At 42.9% G+C, this 10,893-nt stretch overlaps 1 protein-coding gene across 3 annotated transcripts in view; it reads left to right on the forward strand.

Annotated features, from left to right (window-relative positions):
- Positions 1 to 5,056, forward strand: part of Cdadc1 (cytidine and dCMP deaminase domain containing 1) — a 28,663-nt gene extending 23,607 nt beyond the window's left edge. For 2 of the 3 annotated variants that reach the window (XM_057785935.1, XM_057785933.1), the window contains one exon: positions 4,381 to 5,056. In XM_057785935.1, the coding sequence (XP_057641918.1) occupies positions 4,381 to 4,478 (98 nt within the window). In that variant the 3' untranslated portion in view covers positions 4,479 to 5,056. Of the gene's footprint in view, positions 1 to 743; positions 1,707 to 4,380 lie in introns of those variants that run through there. The other variant, XM_057785934.1, reaches the window with a different exon arrangement.
- Positions 5,057 to 10,893: the final 5,837 nt, after the last annotated feature.

Genomic DNA, 10,893 nt, shown 5'->3' on the forward strand with positions numbered 1-10,893 from the left:
TAAATGTGTCTGCTGTAATGAGGAGCTGTGTAAAGTGCTGCGTGCTAACTACTCCAGTCATGTAAATGACTGTGGACAGATTGAATGTGTAGATTGCATTTGTTTGAAACAGTGAGCAACAACACTCTTCTACACCAATGTAAAAGTTGCTTGGGAGTGAGAGAATCTTAGCACAGATGTATGGGGGCTAAGTGATGAGAGTATCTGTGTTCTTCTAGAGTAAAGCCACAGTAGCCCAGGCTGCTCAAGGAATGGAAAGATTCTGTCTATTCAATTACTTAACTAAGCAAAAAATTACAAGTGAGTCACTAGTCTTCACATTTAATTATTTACATAGTAAGAAAAGCCATACTGAATGTAATATATCTTTGAGAGTTCTTACAATTCCATAAGGGCATGATTTTGAACATGGTGCTCTGCTGTTTTATTTTAAAATAGTATCTTGGTTGTGACTGGGTTCTAGGTGGAGACTCCTGTATATTTTCTTAAGAGCAGCAATGATTTGATTATCTTAAAAAATTCAGAAATATGAAGGTCTCTATGAAAACATGAATGTTTTATTTATTATTTACAATCTGGAAAAACATAACTGCTACATTTTATTTTTTAAGATTTTCTTAAGCAATAAAAGATGTGACACCATCAAAGGTGTTTGGGGCAGTGAAAGTGTTGCTGTGGCTAGGGAGAGAATGCAGAGTGCCAACTGTAGAGAGACACATTCCTTTGTCTGTGTTGAAATTAAGAGCATCTGTCCATCAAGAGATCCCACTAAGAGGGTGCAAAGGCAAGCCACGGAACAGAAGACTTGTGCCACTTACAATCAGCTAAGGGCCTGTGTCCAGGATTTCCCACATGTGCGTCTCAGGAGGAAGACAGGCCTGCGGGCGCCACCGCGAGAGGACACAAAAGGCTGCTGGTTATCAGGCAGGGGTTTTTGTTGTTGTTGTTTTTAAGCTTCTTTTTTTTTTTTGGTGTTTTTTGTTTTTGTTTTAAATTTATTTCAACTTTTTTTTCCAAATTCCCACTCCCTCCCCTCCGCCCACTCCCTTCCCTCTTCCTCCACAGACCCTCCCACCCCACCCCCTCCAATCCTAAGAGAGGGCCATGCACCCCGTCAGGCAGGTTCTTAACCACCCAGGCAGTTGTTTGCTTTTGTGACAGTTCATCAAGCTCAGCTTATGTTTGATGCCTTTTTAAACAAGAATTTTATACCAATAAATAATATTCTTATCTCCTTTTCAATTATGGAATAGCTTCCTAGTGTATAATTTACTTACCATGAATTTACCCCTTTAAAGAACAGAGCTACCTGGCCTTCATATGTTCAGAGCTGTGTACCTGTCACCACAGTGTTTCATTGCTTTACAAAGAAACATGATACCCAATATAGTCACCCTGTCCTTCCCGCCCCAGCCGAGCCAGTGCTAGCAGCTTTATGGATTTGTCTCCACTGGCCGTTTCACATACATGGACTCATACAGTATGTGGTTCCCTTTTAAACTTCTATCTGTTAAGAAACAGACAGGAGAATTAAAGAAATAAAAGCCAAACTTCAGCTCTGTTGCCACACGGAAGCTTGACGCCAGGCCATATCGTTCGTCCAGCTGTCCACATGGGAAGGAGATTTGCTGCCTCGTGCGCTCTCAGTGACAGTGGCAGGAGCACAGCAGGGAGGTGGACTGTGGGTGATGCCCTAAGCATCCTGTGCTGTAGAAATGGAGCCCAAATAAAGCACTTTTTAAAAATTGATACTAGACTTTGGAGACAGTAAAGGAAATGTTCAGGGACCCAGATGCCCTCGAGAAAGAAGAGGTAAGCGGAACACGTTGCTAGAATCTGAGTAACAAAGTAAGCAAGCACTGAAGTCAGGAAATCCAGGACTTGTGGAAGCTGCCACGCCCATCAGTGGGATCTGCTGGATGGTGGGGAACCGAGCCTGAGGCTGCTTTCAGGTCTCCCGGGGTCTCCCAACAGAAGCAGGTGCCGTCTCTCCTAAGAGGAAGCTGCAGCATAGGCTCCTGGGATGGGATTTGCCACCATAATGAAGGCAGCAGACGTGCAGGAGATGGGCTCCATGCATGGGGTGACAGAAGCAGCTAGCTCCACAGTTAGACATGGGGACTCATGAAATGTCAGGGAAAGAGCCCATTGGAAAGGGAAGCTCCATGTGCTGACATGTGCGCTAATCTCTGCTCCAGGGAAGCTAAGGCAGGAGGATTGTGATCTGGGGACAGCATGTGCAAAAATGTGAAGAAAATATTATGAAAAGGGATCAGGCGATTTTGAAAATAGAGTTTGGGGAAATGAGAAATTGTTGTTAAACAGTAGGTGAAGCAGGCTGCTGTTTTCTAATAGGCACACTGTTGGTATTTGAAGGATACACCTTAACAGTAGACCACCTAATGCTACTGCTGCCAGGTGGGTTGTTCATGTAGAACATGATGATGAGCTCATACCTCAGTGATACTCAAGATAAATCCTGAGAATTAAAAGACTAGGGAAAAAAGTAATTTAAAAGGTAGGAGATTTTTGTAAAAAAATTCTTAATATTTAGGCCTAGATATATGTATACACACATATAATCACATATACATCTTGTTTAGGATACAGATAGGTGATGATTGGAAAAGAAAATAATTGGCAAATTAGGATGAATTGCTAGCAAGGACTTCATAGCAGCAGAAACAAATGTCTGGTAATCTGTGAGCAGACTCCGGCATCTTCAGAGAACACAACCAAGGGCGCCAGGGCCGAGTAAGCTGGAGATGGGTGTTCAGAGTTCATGTGTGTGGCGGACAGGGCTGGAACTTTAAACCACATGATCTAGATTAGAGATTATCTATAAAGGCTCACATGGTACAACCCATAGCCCAGCAAATCATCTTGCAAGTATAACCCCCGAAGGAACTTGTATGTTCAGACAGCTCAATGTAATGCTGTTGTTCTTCAGGACAGATGCTGGAAATGACATGAGAGTGTCTCTTAAGATATTAGATTTTTAGGAAATACTTAGCGAGTGACCTGTGGCTGCGTTCATTAGCATGGATGGATCAGAAATACAGTGTTGAAGACAGCTGCCAATGACAAACTGTACAATCTCAAGAGGAAGACTGTTTCACATATATGATAAAAGTGTTTAAGAACCAGTGAGCTGGGCTGGAGAGATGGCTCAGCGGTTAAGAGCATTGCCTGCTCTTCCAAAGGTCCTGAGTTCAATTCCCAGCAACCACATGGTGGCTCACAACCATCTGTAATGAGGTCTGGTGCCCTCTTCTGGACTTCAGGCATACACGCAGAAAGAATATTGTATACATAATAAATAAATAAATAAATAAATAAATAAGAACCAGTGAGCAAATAAATAAGACAAGCACCTCTGAGTGAGCTAAAAGGGGAGTGGGTAAGACGGGATAGCATATGGGAATTAGTGGTGGTGTGGTGGTTTTGTCTAGCATGTTCTTTTGTCTCCATACAAGGTTGCTGCAAATTTAAGCAAGAATCCTTTATGGATAGTAGATTCTTAAGTGCTTGTTTTATTACCTGGCTAAATTGTAAATATATTCTCAGAGTTTCAAATACAGTACAAAAAGTCAGGAGTGGAGCTCCCAACTTCCCTCGGGAAGACAGTTGTGGCAGTTTTTATCAAGAAGCTGGAAGGAGAGGGTCGGGGGAACTTGCAATTGATAGGTATGTTAGTTGGTGGATACGCAGTTGTGTGGTGATGCCAAACTCACTCGGTTTTACACTCTTAATATCTTTTAAGCACATGTACGTTATGGTGCCAGTAAAGCTGTTAGCAACCAAAAGCCAGGAGGAGCTTGAAGCCAGTCCCTCTCCTGGCATGCCCCTGCCAAAGGCCAGCTTCCCGTGCTGGGGGCCTGTGAATATGAGTCTGTGTCTCTTCCAGATGAGTAACGCCTCCTGCGTATTCCCCACCCCAAGAAATTTATGTGTTATTGCTATCCGTTACTGAGTGAATCGGGTGTTTCAAGGGTTCACAGATACTCTACTATCTGAGCTGTCTAGAATCAGTATAGACTGGATGCATTTTTTTTTTTTTTTTTTGGTTTTTTTCGAGACAGGGTTTCTCTGTGGTTTTGGAGCCTGTCCTGGAACTAGCTCTTGTAGACCAGGCTGGTCTCGAACTCACAGAGATCCGCCTGCCTCTGTTTCCCGAGTGCTGGGATTAAAGGCGTGTGCCACCACCGCCCGGCGACTGGATGCATTTTAGAGCATGGGATGCTGAGATGGATGAGAAGCTGAAGGTCAAGCTAAAATACCTTTACCATAAGCATGATCTCTCTGCCCAGCCTCGTGGCTGGAACAGGTCCCCATGGGTTCTATGTGTGCTTCCTGACATGAGTTATTCTTGCATGCTAGACGGTGTATTGAGGCGCAGGTCTACACAGGAAGAACAGCGCAGCAGCAAGAGGCCGCGTCTGGAAACCCACTCTGCAGGCCGGGCTACACTGCAGTAACGTGTGCTTTCTAACCACACCTCTTCAATTCAGCCTGTGGGCTTGGGAATGACTGAGAAACCTGTACGGAGCTGAATTCTAGTTAGCCTATGAACGATCTTACCAAGGACCTTTATTTTAGATGTGTTTCTCAGCACACAGCATATGCTTTCATTACATTAAATGCTGTAGCAATAGTTTGAGACCAGTATAAGACAACAGGACCTATTACTGTTTATCCGGACTCTGTGGAGCCAGTTTCAAAAGGGCTCTTTCACAGGAGGGGATCTTCTTTGACAAATAGTAATTCCTTTGGTTGGATTCAGGGATAATGATCAATAAACTGCTCCAGGAATAAAATGACATGGTCATCTTTTACAACTCCATGTACAGCTAACCAAACAGCGGCATTATGCTAAATCCAGCTAACCAGAAGTTGCTGCAATAGGATCAGCTCTAGGTGGCTGTGCCCCTCCTTCATTTGGAGTGTGTTTTGTAAGTGGCCTGGGGATTAGACCAGTGGAGTAGTGCCATGAGAGCATGCACAAGGTCCTGAGTTTCTTCCTTAGCGCCACAAAGCTAATAAATCGTCAACTGCACCTAAATGAGTTGTTGTTGTTTTGATGTAGGGATTTACTCTGTAGCTCAGTCTCACGTCAAAAATCATCATGTAGTCCATATTGGTCTCAAACTCATGGCTGGTCTCCCGCCTCTTTCAGCCTCCAGAGTAGTGCGTTCAGAGGCACGCACCGCCATGCCCATCCTCTCCTGATGTTTTTGCTGTGTTGACTCATGGTAGCTCGTTGGACCACAGTGCAGTTATGCCACAGATTCGGGTGGCAGCAAGAAGAGACTCTGACTCTCAGGCAGTTCTGCTGTTTGATGTCAGTGACTTCTGAGGTCACTGATGGTGAACCTCAAATTTGATCATGGCTTAAGGCTGGGAAGATAGCTCAGTTAGTAAAAAGTGCTTGCCTTTCAAGTATGAGGACCTGAGTTCAATCCCCCACAGAACAAACACAAACCAAAAACAACCTAGGCATGGTGGCGAACACTTGTAATCCTAGCATTGGAGAGGCATCTCTTGCTGACTGACCGACCTAGCCAACTGGGTGAGTTCTGGCCCAGTGAACTTCTGTCTTGAACATCAGGTGGGTAGCAGCTGAGGAACAAGGGCTCAAGTGTCTCCGTGTGAGCACGCACATATAGCCCTGCACATACACACAAGCTTTGATTATGGGGAAGAACCATTTGCATGCGGAGCATTGAGACGATTTAGAATTCTTCCTCTGTGTACCCCATCCATGTACCGAACAGCAGTGTCTAATGGCTTTGACTTTGGAAGAGAAGAACTTTTACATTTGCGGACCTCAGAAATACTCAGTCTTAAAAATGAACATAGCCAGGGGCTGGGGAGATGGCTCCGAGGTTCAAAGCACTTCTTTCTTTTACAGAGGACCAAGGTTCTGTTCCTGGCACCCACATGGTGGTTCCAGGAAATCTGATGCCCTCTTCTGACCTCACATACACACTTGCAGGCACAACAGTCACATATAAGATAAAGAGAATAAATCGAATCAGGATTTTAAAAGATAAACAGATCCATCCCTAATTATGCCTTGTGAGTCCTCTTTATTTGATGAGAAACTTTCAGAAAATGAGTCCAAAGATGAAAGTACCTGGAGTGGGGGAACGGCTGGCTCTTAGGTGGGAGGGTGTCTCATGGCTGGGTAGAAGAAATTGGTTTTGCCCTTTCTCCTGCCCCCTTCTCAGCATCATGGGGTATGAAGCATCCTCCCACTAGCCTTTCAGAGATAAACGGGACAAACCAGACCCCTGCTCATTTAGCAGCAACCCGCACAGGTCCAGGACACGAAGAGGGAGTGTGAGCAGCATTACAGGTAAGGAATGCTGCTCTGAAGACCACCAGTTAAGTCTTTCCTGTTATTAATATAAAACCCTGAGATTGCCCACTGTCTTGGCAATCTTGGATTCTTGGTTGCTGTAGCCATACATGCCTTAAGTTCTTGCATTATTTATTTATTTATTTATTTTTTTGGAATATTGTGTCTATGCCAAGTAGGTTTTAAATCAACCAGCAAATGTTTACTTGGTCTCCTTTTCCTCCCACCCCTTCCCAAATGGATCACAAAGATTATCTCCAGCCTTCCTTCCCCTGACTCATCTCATCGTCCCAGCCTCCAACACCAGCAGCGCTCCCTGGGAACACAGCAGCTGAGCTGACTAAGGAAGTCAGTAAGCCAGCTGAAGACTTGAACCCCTTCCTCCTCTCCCCCAAATACAATCCCCCAATCTCACCCCTAGCTCTGCAAAAGAACACCTGCATGCTGCAGCCCTCTCTGCCCCGCCCCCCTGTTGACAGAGGCTGCTTGTTCATTCCCTGGTTGCTTAGACCCAAATAATCACTCAGAAACTATATTACAACACTACCTTGCTTATTAGCTTATGCATATTTCTAGATAACTTTTACATCTTAACCCATTTCTATTAATCTGTGTATTGCCACGTGGCTGTGGCTTATAGGCAAGGTTCCAGTGCATCTGTCTCCATTGGCCACATGGCTTCTCACTGACTCTGCCTACTCTCCTATAGGTATCTCTTCCAGCCTGGCTATATTTCACACACACACACACACACACACACACACACACACACCCCTACTATTGTTCCCGCAGGTAATCTCTGCTAACCCAAGGGCTGCTCCTGCCAGGGAAGCAGGGGGGTTGACTGTAGATCTTCACCTTCCAGCTCCTCCAATCCCAGTCTCATCCTCAGCTCAGTAGCAGAACACCTGCTCTTCTCCCTTTCCTCTTTGAGCCCTGTCCCCAAGGGATCACAAACATCTCTTCCTCCAAGCCTCCTTTCCCACAACCCATCCTAGTATCCCAGCCTCCAGTACCAGTGGACATTTCCTGGGAACCCACCACTGAGCGGGCCAGAAAAAGTTTCCTGGAAAAGGGTCCAGGGAAATCTTCCTACCAGGCAACAGAACAGCCGCCACACTCCCCTAAATCCAGAGAGACACAAAACAACTGCTCAACAAAGACAAAACCAGATATCAGCACCCAGAACTTTGTCATCCCGATCCCAGAGGCCTAGTTGTAGTGTAAAAACAATAACAACCAGGACTTCGTGTCTCCACAGGAGCCTAGTAACTCTACCACAGCAGGTGCTAAATATTTCAACATAGCTGAAGTACACAAAAATTACATTAAAACAGTCTGTATAGAGGTGATAGAGGTCCTTAAAGAAGAAATTAATAAATCCTTTAAGGAAATCCAGGGAAACATAAACAGTGTAAGGAAATGAATAAAACTCTTCAAGACCTGAACATGGAAATAGAATCAATAAAGAAAACCCAAACTGATGGAAATCTGGAAGTGAAAAAATTTAGGAATTTGAACAGAAACCACAAAGGCAAGTACTACCAACAAAATACAAGATATGGAAGAGAGAATCTCAGTTGTCGAAGATGTGATAGAAGAAATGGATACATTGGTCAAAGAAAATGTTAGATCTGAAAAACTCCCAAAATATGACATCTAGGAAATCTGAGACACTATGAAAAAAAAAAGCAGATCTAAAAATAATAGGAATAGAGAAAAGAGAAGAAAGCCAGTTAAAGGCCTAGAAAATACTTTCAACAAAATCAGAGAGGAAAAATTTTCTAACTAAAGGAGATGCCTATAAAAGCACAAGAAGCATTTAGAACACCAAATAAAATGGACTAGAAAGAAAGTCCCCTTGTCACATAATTATCAAAACACTAAATATACAGAACAAAGAAGATATTAAAGATGCAAAGGAAAAAGACCAAGAAATATGTAAAGACAGATCTATTAGATTTACACTTGACTTCCCAATGGAGACTCTAAAAGTCCAAAGGGCCTGGATAGATGTACTGCAGACTCTAAGAGACTATAGATGCCAGCCCAGACTATTATACCCAGCAAAATTGTCAATGACCATAGATGATATTCTATTATAAAGCTAAATGTAAGCAATATTTATCTATAAATCCAGCTCATAGAAGGTAGTAGAAAGAGCTACAATCTAAAGAGATTAACTACACCCATGAAAACACAAAGATAAACAATCTAAGGTCCATAAAATCAAAAGAAAGGAAACACACAAACTCTCTCGTGCCACCTGGTGGGTCTCCGATTCTTATGCCTTCTCTGAGGGTACTTTCTCTTCTGTTGGTTTGCCTTGTCAATGTGATGGTTTTTGTTTTATCTTATTATATTTTATTTTGTTTAAAAAATGAAAAAAGAAAAAGGCACCAAAGTTATGCCAGCAATGTAATAAAATAATAATAACAATAATATTAATAAATAGTGATAAGGCACCGCCTTCATTCTAAATTTGATAAACAGGACATGCTTCTAACTCAGGAAATTCAGGTCTCTTCCCTGGCCAACCATCCAGGGAAATCAATACAATTCAAATGAGGAGCTCTCCCTGGGGGCTACTCCTGGGTGTGGCAGCTGATTTAATTCATGATAAAAATGTTCAAATTTTTTACCCAGAGAGAAATTTGACCCTCTGCCAATAGGATCCATGGGGTTTTTATTAGGAAAAGCCTTTGGGCACTTAAAGGTTTAATGTCTGTCCAAGGGCTATTGATTCAGATAATCATGAACAGATAATCGTCATGGCATTGGTAGACAAAGCCCTCCATCTGCTGGCATAAAAAGAGATGTACAACTGCTTCTATTGCCTTATACAATTCCCAACACTGACCATGCTGACAGACTGACTGGCGGCACAATATTTTAATTACTAAACAGAGATCTGAATACATGATCTAGATAGCAGAGTCAGCTCCACGGTTTATTGGCTACCCATGCTGATTTGTTAATTATTGCCTTGAAACACAGGCCTACTAACTGGACCAAGGGGGAAAGTCCAAATCTGGTCTTTGATGGAGGGATGGTATTTCAAATATGACAGAGCTTCAGCATTTCTTAGACACCTTAGATGGAAAAAAAAAAACCAATTAGCTGTTTTAAAGCCTTTGATATTTGATGCAACCATAATCGTGTGGGGATACCTGAACGCGACAATGGAAACTATGCTCCCAGTAAATAATAGGGAAGACCCTGTTTGATTGGGGTCATTGATCTAGAAAGATAAAAACCCACTGCTCTCCTAGGGAAAATGCACTAACACATTTTCCTAGGGGGAAAACTGGATGTCTTACAAAAACAATAACATAATAGGCTAGGCATATTGAGCTATATACTAGCTCTTGAAATACCCCTGTATTTGTTGTTAAGAAAAAAAACCCAGAAAACAGAAATCAAGTTTTTTCCAAGATCCTTTTTAAAAAGTTACTTAACCTAAAATATATGCATTTAATTACCTAATTCAGATATCTAAAATGGCACCCAGCATAGCATAGATACTCAATAAAGTTTCTTTTAAGATTTATTTTGTGAATATGGCTATTTTCCCTGCATGTATGTATGTGCTAAGAGTTCAGAACAGAGTCATGAATGGCTGCATGCTACCACGTGGATGTGAGAACCCAGCCCCAGTCTTCTGCAAGAGCAACAAGTGTTCTTAATGCTGACCCATCTCGCCAGCCCCCTTGATCACCTGGGTTTGTTTCGTTTTGTTTTGTTTTGAGTTCATTGAGTGCCAGCTAGACTATCTGAACAGCCCTCTGAGCACTAAGCTCTTTGCTGGTGTCCTCCAGCCGCAGTGCTGACACTCTTGGAGTTCACCCCCTTGTTTTTTTATAGCATAAGAAAATCGATTTGGATCAGAGTATTTTAGTGCTTGACACTGTTGGCATCTGGGGGACTGCCTGAAGTTCTAGGGCTGTGCTATGGGGACCACCCTCCAGCATCCACCCCAGAATACAAGTTGCAGTGGATGCAAGTATTTACTGTGCAGATTAGCATGTGTTACCATGTGGGATCTTAATTACATATAATTTCCTGTTCTCAGAGCAGATGCCGAACGCCACTGACATTAAAAATGATCAGTTTTTGACTTAAAAAGAAGTTAGACCGAAAGCCCATCATATTCTTTGTGACCACAGTACTAGAGCTTTTTTTTTTTTTTTAAAGAATTTATTAAAATTTGAGGATAATGGTTCAATTATCTGGAGTTAAAAGGGCTTTTTAGAAATCAGGTTTGGTGTTGAGTAAAAACAACGGAAGGAAGCAGAGATCAGCTGAGCTGCCTTGAAGCTCCAGCTGCTTGGAAGAGACTTAGCCCAACTGAGCCACCTAGAAGGGACATTCTCCACCCTGTTGAACTGCCTGCTGCTGTCAGTGTGGTCCAGGCTTCCGGCTTTCCTTAGCCATCACCTAGTCTGGGGTGGGCCTTAGTGATGCATATGTCTCTGAGTCACTTCCGCTCCTATAAGCAATGCCTCACACATATTCCTACAAGTAACCCCAAT

This window comes from Chionomys nivalis, chromosome 12 (assembly GCF_950005125.1).
Source record: "Chionomys nivalis chromosome 12, mChiNiv1.1, whole genome shotgun sequence".
NCBI classification, from domain to species: domain Eukaryota; kingdom Metazoa; phylum Chordata; class Mammalia; order Rodentia; family Cricetidae; genus Chionomys; species Chionomys nivalis.